This window comes from Orcinus orca, chromosome 15 (genome assembly GCF_937001465.1).
Source record: "Orcinus orca chromosome 15, mOrcOrc1.1, whole genome shotgun sequence".
In the NCBI taxonomy this organism is placed as follows: domain Eukaryota; kingdom Metazoa; phylum Chordata; class Mammalia; order Artiodactyla; family Delphinidae; genus Orcinus; species Orcinus orca.
The window spans coordinates 52,281,401-52,297,705 of NC_064573.1; the positions used below are offsets into that span (position 1 = coordinate 52,281,401).

Here is a 16,305-nt window from a genome sequence, read left to right on the forward strand (position 1 = left end):
GAACATAGGTAACGATGCCACCCAGACATCAGCTTCCCCCTCCAGCTCCAGCCCCTCCATTGCAGAGACACATCCACAAAAGAATCTGCTCACGTGCACACACTGTGGGCCAAGGAACCATCATCACTGAAGAACTCACAGTGGAGACAAAAAAACAGCTTACACTGTGCTCCCGGTAGCAAACAGCTTAAAAAATTAGTGTTCTCCCTAAAGCTTCTTTTCAGCAGGCCTACCATTAGTTTGTTTGTTTGTTTTCTTTTTCCTCTCTGGTCTTTTTCCCATGCAGCATTTAGTCTGACTGACTCCTCTCTCCTTCCTGAAATTTCCCTGGGAACTTCAAATGTCTCATGGTTTTGTTATGAAAGCAATTCAGCGCTGCCTCCAAATTAACCTACTCAAACCCATTAGGGGTTCGAAGAAACAAAGGCTTTACAGGCGACTCCTAATACAGAACTCAGAGAGGATGTCCTGCTTCTTAACCCTCATCCCAAGAGGATGAGAAATTCTTATGGCAGCTCCTAAAAGAATAAAAATCTCTGTCTCATCCAACTCTATAATTAGATACTAAATCGTATGAGACATGAGGGGTACAAAGTACCCCAGAGAACGTCTTACTGGGATTATCAGGGAAGGTATCACGGAGAAGTGTCTTAATCTTTCCTAGTGTTTATTCTTTGGAGGGAAAAAGAGAGTTACTGCCTACCATATCCCTTTCTTGGAAATTCATAGCAATTTTGGAACCATTCGAGACTCAGGGAGGTGCTGAAAGAGAGAGAAAAAGATTGTTCAACTCTGTTTCACTCAATGTTTTCAAGAGGTGACTTTTTGCATCCTTAAAAGCTGCGTCGAGTTGGGCAGGTAATGCCTAGTAGACATTCCATTAGTGGAGGTGTCCCCAGAGCCCCAGCCACATTCCCCCAGCTATGTAGATTAGCGAACAGCTGATTCAGGCTGGTGATGCAGTGAGACATTTCAGGAACTGAGAAAGAGAAAGGGGCAGGAGCTGACGGGGCTTGCAGCTGTCTGGACAGCCACATCAGACTACAAGAGTCACAGGAGAGAGGAGGAGAGGTCAGCGGTTCCCAGTGCCTGAAAGTTTGAGAGGGTGAAAGACTCCAACAGGGCCCACATGGCTGGCAGATGGGTTTCAGGAAGACAAACAGCCTGATATTATGCGCGAGGTTATACTTTGTTCTCAAAACCTTTTCCTCACACTGAGTGGACCCAGGCTAAATGCATCCTGGATTTTCTTTATAGTACCAGGGGCCTGCAGAGGTGATGGGCTCGAATAAGGATATTACCCCTCAAGGATATCCAGTCACCTTTGCAACCTGCCAGTTTTCAAAATCTGTCTCTGACACAATCTACGTCACATAACTGCTACACTCCAACACGAGAAAGGAATTTGTGAAGATTTAAGACCTCTAAGTTCTGCAGTGGCCAGAACTTGATCCCTGCTTCTGACATCAGTTAGTCTGCAGGGAAGAAGTAGCCTGAACATCCTAAATAACAAAACGTGTTTAATTGGAGATTTATGTCTACAGGCACGTACTTTCCTGGCTGCCACAGCTGCACTATAGCATTTTTGTTGTAATACCTATGGGCTATACTGTCTTTTGCTTGCCTATTTCAAAATGTGATTTTTATTTATTTTTTTACTTTCCTTGGTAACTGGCACAGGGCCATGCTGGCCAGAGGTTTCGTGATGGAGAACGCAAAACAGAATTCTGCTGCTGATTTATTCTTTGGGCTTAGCTATTTCAGAGTACCACGAGTTCAAGTGAAGTTTAGTTTAGTTGGCTTGGAGAGTTGAGAGTCATACATATTAATATGTTCCAATCAATCTGTGGACCAAGTTGTGCAACATCCCTATGGGTAGAATTCACCTCTCCTTCCCCTGCACTCCCTTTGTATCAGTGTGACAGCAATTACTTCCGTCTGCCTTATATTCCAGTTCTGTTTTTGTTTTTTTTAACATCTTTATTGGAGTATAATTGCTTTACAATGGTGTGTTAGTTTCTGCTGTATAACAAAGTGAATCAGCTATATGTATACATATATCCCCATATCTCCTCCCTCTTGCATCTCCCTCCCACCCTCCCTATCCCACCCCTCTAGGTGGTCACAAAGCACCGAGCTGATCTCCCTGTGCTATGCGGCTGCTTCCCACTAGCTATCTATTTTACATTTGGTAGTGTATATATGTCCATGCCACTCTCTCACTTCATCCCAGCTTACCCAGTTCTGGTTTTGACTTCACCAGATGGAAAGCCTTTGGAAAACAGGAAACTTATCACATTGTACCCTCAGAAACTAGCACTTTTATGCCATGCTATAGAAACTCAGTAATTGTTGTTAAAAAGTAAGCAGATTATAGAGTTATACATGTGTGTCTCTCTCCCACTAGCAGATGAATTCCTGAAGGAATTCTTTCTCTTTTTGCATATCCACCATGTTTGAGGAAGAGAAGAGAAGCAATACTTACTCAGATCTACTGAATGTCAGTTACTTCCCATTTGTTGTTTCTCTGTTTTATAGGTGAGAAATCTGAGGCTCAGAGAAGTCATGTAATTTGATCCAAGGTCCCACAACTTGTGAGCAGCCAGACCAACACTAAGACCCAGGTCTGGCGGACCCTCAGGTTCCACACCATGGTGGTTGCTGACCCCACAGACCCAGGAAACTGAACTCTGTGCTAGCAGAAGAGAAGGCTGAGAAGCGATGATTTATACCCCAGAATCCTGAAAAGGCTAAGGAATTTGGGACACGGGCCACTCTGAAAGGAGAATAAAGGTGAGGCTAAAATAGGAGGACTTGTTGAACATATGTTTAAGAAGCAACTACTATAGGGCTTCCCTGGTGACACAGTGGTTAAGAATCCGCCTGCCAATGCAGGGGACACAGGTTCAAGCCCTGGTCCAGGAAGATCCCACATGCCACGGAGCAACTAAGCCCATGTGCCACAACTACTAACCCTGCACTCTAGAGCCCATGAGCCGCAACTACTGAAGCCCACACGCCTAGAGCCCGTGCTCCGCAACAAGAGAAGCCACCGCAATGAGAAGCCCGCGCACCACAACAAAAAGTAGCCCCCACTCGCCGCAACTCGCGCACAGCAACAAAGACCCAACACAGCCAAAAATCAATAAATAAATTTAAAAAAAAAGAAGCAACTGCTATAATCAAAAAGATAGACAATTAGTGTTGGCAAGAAGATGGAGAAATCAGAACCCTCATATGCTGCTGGTGGGAATGCAAAATGGTGCAGCCACTTTGGAAAACAGTCTGGCAGTTCCTCAAAAGGTTAAACATAGAAATACCATATAAGCCAACAATTCTACTCCTAGGTATACACCCAAGAGAAATGAAAACATATGTCCACTCAAAAGCTTGTACATGAATGCTTACAGCAGCACTATTCATAATAGTAAAAAAGTAGAACAAACAATCCAAATGTCCACGAGTCGATGAAGGGATAAACAAAATGTGAATATAATATTATTCAGCAATAAAAAGGAATGAAGTACTGATACATGCTACAACAGGAAGGAACCTTGAAAATATTATGCTAGTGAAAGAAGCCGGTCACAAAAGACCACATCTTGTATGACTTCATTCATATGAAATGTCTACATTAGGCCAGTTCATAGTCAGAAAGCAGGTTAAAGCCTAGGGCTGCAAGTTTTGGGGGGGAAATGGGGAGTGACTGCTAATGGGCATGGGTTTTTGGGGTGGGGGAGGGTGATGAAAATGTTCTAAACTTGATTGTAATGATGGTTGCAAAACTTGTGAATATATATATATATATTTAAAACCCTCTTAATTGCACACTTTAAATGGGTGCTCTGTGTGGGATATGAAAAATAAAGCAGTTTGACCTCCCAGGCCCTTCACAGAGCTGGGTGACTGTCCCTCCCTGACCACAGCAGAAGATGGAAGATTTATTACTTAGAGAAATTAAAACAAAAGAACACAAATGGTGTCCTCCTCCAGAGGACACCAGCAACAGCTGAGATGAGGGGAACTGTAATGGAGTCAGGGGAAAAGGGGGAAATTTTCATACTGAATGTTCAGACACTAAGTCTTCTTCTCCCACTGACCCAACCAGACTGTATCCTCCAGGCTAATGACTGAAGGTTCTTCCTGGGGAATCTGGCCGGTTAAGAGAAAAATAAACTAATGATTCTCATTCCAGGAGGTCCCCAATGGAACAGCCCAGCCAGATCAGCCTAGAGTGATAGTCACAGGTCACAAAATCCACCAAAACAAGGAGCTTCTAATTAATGTTTATAATACTCTGCTCTTATACGTGAGGAGACACCAGACACGTGACACAGCCTCTAACATGAAAAGACAAAGATGAAAATAAAGAAACCAGATAAAGCAATTTGGAGAATATCATTGTGCAGAATGATAAAAATAAAATAAAAAATCCTACCATTAATATCCTTGTAGAGATAAGAGAAGATAATGTATCCATAAAAGAAGAACAGGATGCTATAATAAAAAAGAAACCCTCAGAGAAAAAGAAAGAACTCTTGGAAATTAAAACTATGATCACAGAAATGAAAACTTAATAGAAGAGTTGGAAGACAGAGTTGAAATATCCCAGAAAGTAGAAAAAGGGCAAATAAATAGAAAAGAGTAAACATGAGAAAAAAAATTAGACAACCAATTAAGTGGGTTCAATATTCAAATAACAGGCGTTCCAGGAAAAAAGAACAGAGGGAAAGAATCATCAGAGGAATAAGTAACAGTATTTCTAGGACTGAAGGACATGAGTTTCCAGAATGAAAAGGCACATTACTTCCCAGCACAAAGAAAGGAAGAAGATCCACTCCGAGGCACATCATCATAAAGTTTCAGAACCCTGTGGACAAAGAGAAAACTCAAAAGCTTCTGGACAGAAAAAAAAAATTACTTACAAGAATTTTTAAGAAAAGGAATGCCTTCACATGTCTCACCAGCAAAACTGGAGCTAAAGGAGAAGAAACCAGTGCCTTCAAAATTCTAAGGCTATATTATTTCCAACAGAGAAATCTCTCAACTAAATGAGTAGGTAATATAAAGACCTCTTCAGACCTAACAGATTCCTCAAAAACGTACCTCTCATTCTTCTCGAGAAGTCATTGGAGAAAGCATTCCACTGAAATAAGGAACAAACCCAGAAAGATGTATGTGCATATATGTGTGTGTGTGCACATGCGTGTGTGCACCCTAACCTAACCTTAACCCTAACCCTGAGTAGGTCGGAAGAGTCCAGGAAAGATTTCTTCAAGAAGATGAAAGTGCGGTGATACCTACTATGTTTGAACACACTGCACAGAGATGGAGGACAGTGGAAGAGACTTCGGGGGTGAATGTCGATGTAAACATACATGGGAGGCTAAACAAATAAAATAACAAGAGGATTACCAATTCCAGAGGAAACGCAGTTATGCAAGAGAGAAATATAAGTCAGCTGTTAATAGCATTGACATCGTCTTAATAATATAAACACTGAATATTGATCTAGGCCAGACTGTGATATAACTATACTGGGATGATAGGGGGCAACAGGAGGTGTCCGTGATGGTTGTCAGGTGGAGGTGAAGGGTAAAAGAACTAAATCCTCATCTGCTATAAAGGGAAGTCAATATATAATGCCTAAAACCAAAATAATAATAAAACCAAAAAGTGCCAAAAGCATGTCACTTAAGGACATGGGACCATAGTAGCTCATCCACGTTAAGAGCCACCAACAATTTTTCCATCCCTCCACGTGCAAGTCCATTTCCACTCTTTTGAATCTGGGAGGACCTTGTGACTTGCTGTGGCCAATGGTATTGGCCAGAAGTAGCAGTGGGTGACCTCAGGGCCTAGGCCTTCTCCAAGACCTCTGCCTTTCAGCTTCTGTTTTCACCCCCTCGGCAGCTGGCTGCCATGGGAAATGTCCAGGTACCCTGCTGGACCAGAGGCCACCTGAGGAGAGAGGATCCCTGGGGGATGAGAGACTCTGAAGGAAAGGGGAGAGCCCGGCCAGCCCTCGGCCCTTCCAGCCACCCCGCTGATGCTCCAGCCGTGGAGCAAGGCTGACCATGACCAGCCTGGCCAACACCTCGGGAAGCAGAAACCAGCCATCCCTGCCAAGCTCAGCCCGAATCGCAGGGTCATGAACAAATAAACATCTGTTGTTTGAAGCTACAGGGTTTGGGGATGGTATATTCTAGGTAGAGAACTGAAAGAAAAGTCAATGCCAAAAGAAAATGCAAAAAATGTTCTCAGGAGGTTGCCTCTGGGGACTGGGAAATGATGAAATGAAGTGGGTTGGGCAGGAAACTGCTGTTTTTCATAATAAATGTGATATTCTTTGACTCTTTAAACTGTGCGCATCTCTAACTTTGATAAAAATAAGAACTAAAGTCAAGCAAACAAAACAAGGGAATGTGTAGGGGAGATAAAAGTCAGGTAGACAAAAAGAAAAGTGCTCAGGTCCAATGGATGCTGACCACCAGAAAAGGTCCCCTGCTCCAAAGAGCCAGCCAGCAGGCAGAGTTCACCCTAGAGCGACAGCACAGAAGGTGTGGACGCGCAGCCTTCACTAGCTGGCACAGAGTAGGTTCTGACAAATGTCACACTGACCAGAACAAGTTCTGGCGCTTTTAGGGGCCAGGCGGAAGGACCGTGGACAGAGGCGAGGCTGAATTTAAACTTCTCTTCCAAGCCGGGCTCAGCACTGCTGTCCACTCTGTATTGTCTCCACCCTGATGCAGGCCCAGCTCCTGTAGCGTGATCACTGCTAGAACAAAACAGTGCGGTAGCCCACAGGCTACTAAAAATACTTGTAGGTTATTCCAAATAGTACAAGACATTTATTTTGATTACTCAGCTGCTTTCTGAATTTTATGTTTTACAGCAATAGGATCCCTTTTTTGGTTCAATGGTATAGGGTTTTTTTTTTAAGTCAAAATTGTAAAGACAGGGCTTCCCTGGTGGCGCAGCGGTTGAGAATCTGCCTGCCAATGCAGGGGACACGGGTTCGAGCCCTGGTCTGGGAAGATCCCACATGCCGCAGAGCAACTAGGCCTGTGAGCCACAACTACTGAGCCTGCGCGTCTGGAGACTGTGCTCCGCAACAAGAGAGGCCGCGATAGTGAGAGGCCCACGCACCGTGATGAAGAGTGGCCCCCGCTTGCCGCACCTAGAGAAAGCCCTCGCACAGAAACGAAGACCCAACACAGCCAAAAATAATAAATAAATAAATAATTTTTTTAAAAAATTTTAAAAAAAATTGTAAAGACATAAAGTGACTCCAATTTGTGGCACACCTTGTAATTCTGATGCTTTTCAAAAACTTGTTTTTCTGATAAGGAGATATGATACCCTTTTCCTTCCTTTACCATTCAACAAAATTGAAGGGATTTTTTGGGTAACTTTTACCACTAAATTGGTAGTGGAGGCTAAACCAGATTTCCTCCAGCAGGCCCACTTCAACAACTTAAAAAGTAAATAAATGTGAGACTCAGAATGTTGACCCCCACATCTACCATTCACAGTAACTACAGGGGAGGGGACATGTCTCCCCTTCTCTTATGAGGGACCTTCTCATCTAACCACCTTGGTCAAGTAGAGTCAGGATGAGGACTTGAATCCCTGCCCCAGATTTTATAAGGACCGTGGAAAGGTGTCAACCGCATGGGTCATTTGGCAAGAAAAACTAATGCCGTCCATTTCTCTGGAGACACACACACGAAATAAGTAGTCTTTGTTTAAAAACCAAACCAAACAAAACAAAAACTGATATAGCTGTTTTGTTCTGAAATCACTTAACTTTATGTTTAGGTTCTCCAAACAATTATACCAAAGTAACATACTGTAATTAATTACGAATGATGGACCAAAATTGAGCTTAGGAGACAAAGTTCTAGAAAACTTTGTATTTGATTCTCTCTCATCTCCCACATCGAAATGTCCTACCTGAAGGTTTCAGGGTGGCCCTGATGCACCATTTGCCTCTAATTACTATTAGAGCAATGTAACCTGAAACATGAAATATAATTTGAGATAACAAATCAGCTTGAATCTCCCCTCCAAAGGAAAATATCCCTGTCTTCAGCCATCTCCTCCTGTGTCCTACAGCAGCATTTATCTGAACCTCAAATAAGGTACTTTTCTCCTTCTATCTTGAATGCCAATCGTTTATGCATAAGTCTTACCCTGCCCATCAGACTGCAAGCTCCTTGAGGACAGGGGTTATGTACATACTAAATATCTGACTATATTTCAATAACATTCTAAAGGAAGAATATTTAACTATATTTAATATAAAGAATATTTGAATATATTTAAATAATATACTACATAAAGAATAAGTGAAAGCTAGTAAGGACTTGGTGGCCTAATTTTAAATAATGAATAAAACAGAAACGACAGCTTAATAGAAAATTAACATTACCAATGAAATAGACATGATGTCATATGGTTAAAAACACATACATACACATACATCTGTCCTAAGACTTATTTACAGATAAATTTGTTTTATGTTTTGACTCTTTGATGTCATATCCTTACTGGACAAAACTGGACACTGGATTTGAGATACAAATCTTTAAAAACATTATGTCACCATCAGTAGGTACCTGAACAATAGTGCTCCAGGAAAATTAGTGCTCCTAAGCAAATTAAAGGTATTTACATATATTTTCTAATTACCTAGCATGATCATAACAAATGAGAAAATGATACCATTTTCACTATAGTTACAAACTTCACTGTAAATATGGTCCATGCATTTTCAGTAGGGCTGATTTCTGACTACATGACAATAACACAAGTGATGGCAGCTGGAGATAGACCAATAGTAAAACTGTTTCCCATAAAGAGCACAGTTTTCTCCCATCCCCCAGGTCTTTGTACCACACATTTATAATTTGAAAATTACTTTCATTTCAAAACCGAACTTTTTTCTTCTTGGTAGAAACTGTATCACTTGATTAACTTAACATAAGATGGTTCATAATTGGCAATTACGTTCTGCCTGGAGGAAGCAGCAGGTTATAACTAAACAGTATTCTAACACCTAAAATGTCTTGAGTTCTCCTTAGGTGCTAGACACCATTCTAAACAACTGATCTATACTAACCTACTTAATCCTCAAAACAAACCAACAAAACAAAAATAAAACCAAAAAAAAGGCATCCAGTAGCTCCCCCATTTGACAGATGAGGACACTGGGGGCCCCAGGAGGTTAAGTAGTTTGCATGTGGTCACCAGGCCCTCTGATTTCAGAGCCCACACTCTTCACCATACTAAAATTGTCAGGTTCAACTCCTGGGAACACTACATATAATTACATTTTATGAAATGGCTACATTTTAAAGTATATATTATTAACTATAAATTTGGATTATTTTGCCTTTGAATAATAAAATGTTTTTTATATATATATATATATGTATATATATATACATCAGCTAGTTTCCAAACATTTCTATGTCACAAGGAAGTGAGTTACACCCAAAGAAGTGCATCTATTTCCACAAACCAATGACAAGTTAGTTTTTCACACAGAAATGTCAAATGTCCAACCTCTTAGGCAAGTGCCTATGACTTCACGTGATACAAGGTTATAATCTCAAATGACTCAGGAAGTATAAAGGAGTCATTTAATATATCCAAGTCCAATAAATAAATAAATGTTTAAATCTCCTCCCATGCTGAAAAACATATTTCCTTCATAGTTTTTAAGAGTATTGATTGACTATTTGTGATAAATTCAGGGGTTAAGAAAGCTCCTAGGATCTCTTTGGAATTTTAAATTGGATTACTAATTTCTCCTTTTACTGCTATATAATTACAAAGGTCCCTTAAGCAATCAGCAGGACCTGTTCAAGGTAGTATTTTGGTTTGGGCCCTTCAAACATCATTCACTTAAAAAGAAATCAAATCACTGCTTGATTGAAAAGTTACCCCCTGCAAGCTTTGGATTGTTGGTGTGGTTAGAAACTGTTATCAACAGTGAACAATAAAATACTTTCTATGAAGAATGTCAGTATCTCCCTATCCCTTGTTTAAGATGTTTATTTACTACTACTACTACTATTATTTTTTAATTATTATTATTACTGATCACCTACTGGTGGTTACAGTCTGTTCTTGAAAAGAAATTCTGACAATGTTTCATTGTCTTACAGCAAACCTGTCAGCAAAACAATGCAGGGGCTGTTTCCAGAGTCCATGGCTTTAGGGAGCCATTCACACTCATTCAATCAATCACAAGAAAACCTCCCAGCAGATAAATTCTACAAAAAGCAGCAACCCTGGAATCCGCCTTATCTCTGCAGGAGCTCCAGCCTAGAGAGACTCCTCCAGTGACTGGCTGAAGAGCACAGCAATTTCTTCAGACCTTTGATGCCAGGTTATTAAAGTCTAAGCCCAGACAGTAGGACCTTTTCTACCTTGCTCACTCAGTATCTATGGATTGTGGCACACAGTAGGTACTTAACAAAGCTGGGATGATTGAATGAAACATTAGGGTGTGGCTAGGAGGGAGCCTAAATTAGAGGTGTTACATGTGGATTCTGGAGTCAGACTGTCCGAATTTGCATACTAATTTCCCCACTGACTAGCTTAGTGCCCTTAGACAAGTAACTCAGCCTCTCTGAGTCTAAGATTTCTTAACTGTAAAATGAAGAAAAAAATAATGCCTGGTATGGCAGGTGCTCAATAAATGTTAGCTATTACTAAAGGGAAAAATAATAAGTGGGGATATTAAATGGCCCATCAGTCATGCCTAAGAAGTTGTTTGCAGTACTAACCACGGTACAGATCAACTTGTCCCTGGCTTTTATCTTCCAACTCACAACACTGTTCCCTGCCTCCAGGCCACAGTCAGGAATTCCAGAAGCTGAGAGAGCCTGTGCCTTCGGAATGGCATAAGAGAAGATGGAAAGGCAGGACCAGCCTGGTAGAGCCAACCCCACAGTGCGGGTAGACTTTTTTCACAGATGATCACTTTGATGACCTAGAACACTGTCCCCTGGCCCCCAACTGCCTGATTCTTTTCACTCTGATTTGCCCCCCAAAAGCAGAAAGACTGTCCTCTGCCCACTCTGGGCTCCTCTCCTAGCACCTGACCTCTTTTTCCCATCACGTGGAGACATGTGGACCAAACTGTCCCCCTGAGAGATCACTCATGTGCTGGGTTTACCCGAGGCAAAACAGACTTTTCTATCACAAAATTTAAATGTCTATTTTCCCATTTGAAAATTAACACTTCAAAGGCCATTTAACTTACTTTGGCAGCAGCTACATCAACAGTTTTAAAATAATGTTTTAATGAGAATAAGCATTAATTCAGAAAATTAGACACCTAGTTATGCTATAGCTTTAAAGCTATCATACTCCAGCTTTTCCCATCCACAATATTATTGCTGGATAAGCCGCATGGTGGGGGGGGGGGAGGAGTGGTAAGGGGATGGGAACAATCTTGGAAAATTGCATAGGAGACCACAGGGAAGATCTATACTTAGCAATAATTAAATCAGACTAAGAATGTCAAGCATCTTCAAACTAACAGTCAAAAGTGTAATTGGATTGCAAATTTGTCTTCCAGAGGAAGGGCAGCCCCAATTCCCAAACAGTGAAAGGAGAAAGGTCTCACTTTGTTTCCATTTCCCTGCAGAAAACATGATTCTTTCAATGTTAAATGCAGTCAGCCCTTACACGCGTGCCTGCTTATCCCAGTTAAGGACAAGAAATTTTAGACACTGGGAAAGCAAAGAGACCATGGGTCTGGGAAAACAACAGGCAGTAGGAGAAGCATACTGCTTACTAGTGCATTTTAAAAGTATTATTGCCAGACAGCATTTCAGAAATGTTTACATACAAAAGCACAAAAATAAGCAGCTGGACACTATGTTTTGAGGGCACCAACCTCCTCCCTGTGTTAAATTAGAACAGTGGTTTGAATCACTGTGGTCGCGTGGTTGTTTCCGGCCGTCTCTTAGGTAACAAGTGCTGCTGCATTAAAACTCACCAATATTCCCAACTTCCAGGACTAGAAGTGTGGCTTCTTAATGACACACCTAACTCTAGAGGAGTCAGATTCCTTCATAAAGAATGTGAATATTTATTAGAAACCATGAAATTTATGGTGCAGTACAGCTAATTGAAAATGTAATTAGAAATAAATTAAAACCAGCTTCATGTTTTAATCAGTTTGGAACACTTCAAGTATTGCAGCAACAAGGCAAGTAATTTTCTTCTGGAAAATATATAATGATGTCATTATTTTGGTACTTGTGACTCCAGAGATGGAGGAAATAGAACAGAGACAGATATTTGCTGAACGCAACAGATAGGTGGCGCTGTGGCTCATGGCAGACCTGGAATTAGACTACAAAGGCCTGGGTTTTTACAAAGGCTATATCCCAGGTTTAAACATCAGAATTAGAAAGTCAAACAGGCACCCTGAAAAGGTATCTGTCTTGCATAGTAGCTGAATTTTCTGCTTTGGCAGATAAACTTCTGTAACTTCTAAGATGTCCACTAATTTTCTATTCGGCTAAAGAATGTTTTACCTTAATTTACCTTAATTTTAAGCATTTGCAAGGCTTGTCACTGACTTCTATTATTTAGGGAAATCAAATTCTAATGAAATGTTGGCTTAAACATAATGATTTAATAGCTATACGACGTAATCATGAACCCAAGGAAGACTCTGCGTTGGTTACCTATGGCAAATCATCAAAATAATTCTACATGGTAAAGGCAGCTTTCCTTTTTGGCTAAACACATACTCTGCTTGGCTTCAAAAGTCTTGTGTCCAATTTCTTGGTTCCACCCCTTCCTGGCTGCTGCACCAACTTCGACTTACTTGGCTACTTAATTGCCTGAGATTCACTTTTCTTCTAGTTCAGAGATGTCTAGTCCAGGATCTGCTCTCCTAGGTCTCTCCAAGCCTCACAGGGAAACTGGCAAAGCTTGTCTTTAGATGCCTACCATCCTCCTTGTGGCTGGTTTCTATTTCTTCCAGACTCCTTTTCCACATCTATAATGTAGGGGTTAAAATACCTACCTCACAGGGTTGTTGAGAGGGTTCACCGATGGAGGGCTTCTAGAGAGTGGAGCACAGGGGCTAGCACTTAGTAGGTACTAAAGAAGTGTTACTGCTGCCCCCCTTCCGCATCTCACAAACCAGACAAATAAATGCAAATTACATGGCAATGGTTGGTAAGCAAACCTCTCACAGAATATTTTGTTTTAAAAGAGGCCTTCAAAGTGACTAGTCTACCCAGGGATTCAGTCCCTCAGCTCCCCTCTCCCACTGGGGCAGAAGGTAAGAGGGGCCTTTGAAGCAGTGCCCAGACCACAGAGAGTAAGCAATAAACCTTCTCCAGGGGGTCTGCAAGCTGGTCTAGAATGCAGTGTAAACCTCACACACACGCAAAAAATATGTTTAGAACTTGTAGGTGTGTCTTCCTCTGCAGATTTGAATTAACATTGGAAAAATACCCAAACTGTAGTAACAGTCATTGACCCAGTCAAAAGCATAACAAGATTTTCAGAGTTTCGGAACACACATGGGAGCTGATGAAATGAGTAGCTGGCTTATCTTTCTGAGAGTTCAAAACCTTCTGGCCTCAGTGACCAGCAATGAGAAGATTAACTGGCTAAAATGATGGTAACTGAGCCCCAGAGTAAAGTTTAGCCGCGTGAACTCTTTCCTTTCTGGGAGGATCCTTCAATCAGTGCTAAAGTGCTCCTTTCCTAGAAGGTAACTGAGAGAAGAGAAACCGAGATGGAGAGAGAAGGAACACACACCACTGCCTTTTGAAATTCTCTAGCCAGAGAGTAGTATCCTGTCTTTTGTTTCTCTGGCCCTGGGACGGGCCCCATTCCACCTGGTGTTCTGTCCCCTCCCTACGCTGGGTCTCCAAAGGAGGACACAGAACTCCCTTGGAAGGAGAGCTAACTGGCATTACCGCTCCGGAGTGTTCAGCGTGAACTCCGTTTCAGAGAAACCTAGAGCCAAAAGTTACTTTCCAAGTCTGTGGGGCTCCCGGGGCGCCCGCCTCGGTCAGCAACGCTTGCAAGTCAAAGCGGTCGCATCGCGTGGTCTCGGGCGACTGGAAACTCGGTCCCCGCGGTCAGATGGCATTTCGCACCCAGCTCCCTCACTCAAGCCTGGCCCGCGCGGTGACAGAAATGTGTTATCCTAACGCAAAACCAGGTCTCCAGTCTTGTGTAAACACCGCGCCGGCCCATCCCCAAACGGCTCTCTTGGATGCCTCCGCTGTAATTATTTATCTCACATATAAATCTGGATTCTGCTGACAAATCTTCGGGTTTCTACTAAACACAGGCTGCCCTGAGAAGCCCTTCTCCTCGCGATTCCGTTTAAAGGTATGATAACATCTGACACTTCCCTAAACCGGCCTGCACAGGATACCGCCCGGGGGACTGTGTCACCCCTGAACACACGTGGGCACAACAACTCCGCAGGCAGGCACATGGAAGGGACGCGGAACCCAGGACAGTTATTTTCCAGTCCGTGGGTCTGATGGAGAAAGATGCCAAACGCACTTCCCAAGCCAGCTGAACTCCGCGGGCACCTAATCATTGCCAGATGTGGGGAGGGCGCACCGAGAACATCCCCGAGTCCCAGAGAAAAACCCCGGCCAGCAGCCCTTCGACTTCTTGGACGGCGAAACGGCAACAGCGGGGAGGGAGAGGACGCTGGGGAGAGGGGGGAGTGCTCCAGAGCGGAGAACCGACTGGGGCGGGGTGGGGGGAGAATGATGATGCCTCCACTCTCCTGGGCATATTTTTTCAATTAAAAAGTTGGGAACTGGAATCCGTAAACAATAATTTGGGGCTTCAAACTACTTTGTAGAGACAGGATGGGGAGGGGAATACTCACACGCTTCAAAACCCCAACCTCTAGGTCTCCGGCGGTACCCGACTCCGGAGCCGGGGGCGCCCCCAGGGTGCGCGCACGAACCAAGCACCGGGTGTCCCCCGGGGTTCCGCGCAGAGAAAGTCCGCACCGGATGCACCTCGCCCCCTCACGCGCTCCCCGAAGCCCGCCCTACCTTTCATGGTGGCCGAGGAGACGCACAGCCAGCCGAGGAGCTCCGCGCCGCCGAGGAAGTTCGCGCTGAGCAGCGGGTCAGTGAGCGCCCATGGCAGCTGCGCCGCGCGTCGGCCGTCTGCGCTCCAGCCCTCCCTCCCCGCTTGGCGCTCTGTGCCGCGGGGCCGCCGCGCGCGCCGCTCACCCCGGGCGGGAGGCGCCGCTCCCGCCAGCGCCCCTCCCCCTGGCCCGGCCGCCGGGGCGCGCGGGCCGCCGCGCCCACGCCCCCCTCGCGCCCTCCCGCGCCCGCCCCGCCCGCCCGCAGACCAGCGCCCGCCCGGGCCCCGTCGCCCTCGCAGCGCTGTCGCTCTCCCGCGCTCCCCAGGTTCTCTCTTTTTCCCATTGGACCAGAAACGGGACGAAGTCGGAGGAAAGCGGCTCCCGAGGGTGGTCAAGTGCTCACCCTCGGGGTGCACGGAACGTGCGGCCGCTGGGCTTGTTTCTAGACCCCTGACTACCTAGAGTGTCGGGTGAGAGGGCTGGGAGCAGCAGCGTCACGGGGACGGCGGAGTTAGCTCGTCCCTTCCCCAAAGGGCCCTGGGCACGGAGGGTTAGAGGATCAAACAGGGGGCGAGCGCTTCCCCGAGGCTCCAAGTTTCCAAGTGCGCTTGTTGATGCCCCGAAGGGACACAAGGGACAGTGCTCACTGCCACCCGGGGAGAGCTGTCGCTAAGTTCGAAGTCACCATTAGATGATCTCCCTGCAGAGCTCGGAGCAGGATTACAACTCTTGGACCTTCAAGAAGAGAGAGACAGAGACTAAAAAACCCACCACACTCCCCTGGGTTGGAAAAGTCCCCCTTCTACCCACCGCCCCTGAAATGATCAGGTTGACTCCAGTTTTACCAGGAAAGGAGGCTGGGCTGTTGAGCAGATTCATAATGAGTTCCTTTCATTGTGGCCCATCCTGTTGCCCCACAGTGTTTATCTTTCCTTTTAGAAACCCTCCTAAGCAGACCCATTGCTTTATTGCTTTCCTGCAGAAACTAAGTGGTGAGTGGAGCTGGTGGGGGGCGGGGCGGGGGGCGCTGCGGAGGAACTTTCTTCCACAATGGTGAAATGACAGATTACTTGCGCTCTTGTTAGCATACCAAAAGAAATACAATTCTGGCACGGGCAGTGGTTGCAGCTTTTCCGATTTCCTCTCCTGAGGACTTGGTAACACAGTGTAACCAGTCCATTGATTCATTC

General features: G+C 44.3%; 1 protein-coding gene across 1 annotated transcript in view; it reads right to left on the reverse strand.

Moving 5' to 3' along the window:
• Positions 1–15,267, reverse strand: part of COLEC12 (collectin subfamily member 12) — a 187,400-nt gene extending 172,133 nt beyond the window's left edge. Inside the window, exon 1 of the mRNA XM_004273770.4 lies at positions 15,078–15,267. Within this exon, the coding sequence (XP_004273818.2) occupies positions 15,078–15,084 (7 nt within the window). The 5' untranslated portion in view covers positions 15,085–15,267. The remainder of the gene's footprint in view (positions 1–15,077) is intronic.
• Between the last annotated feature and the right edge of the window lie 1,038 nt (positions 15,268–16,305).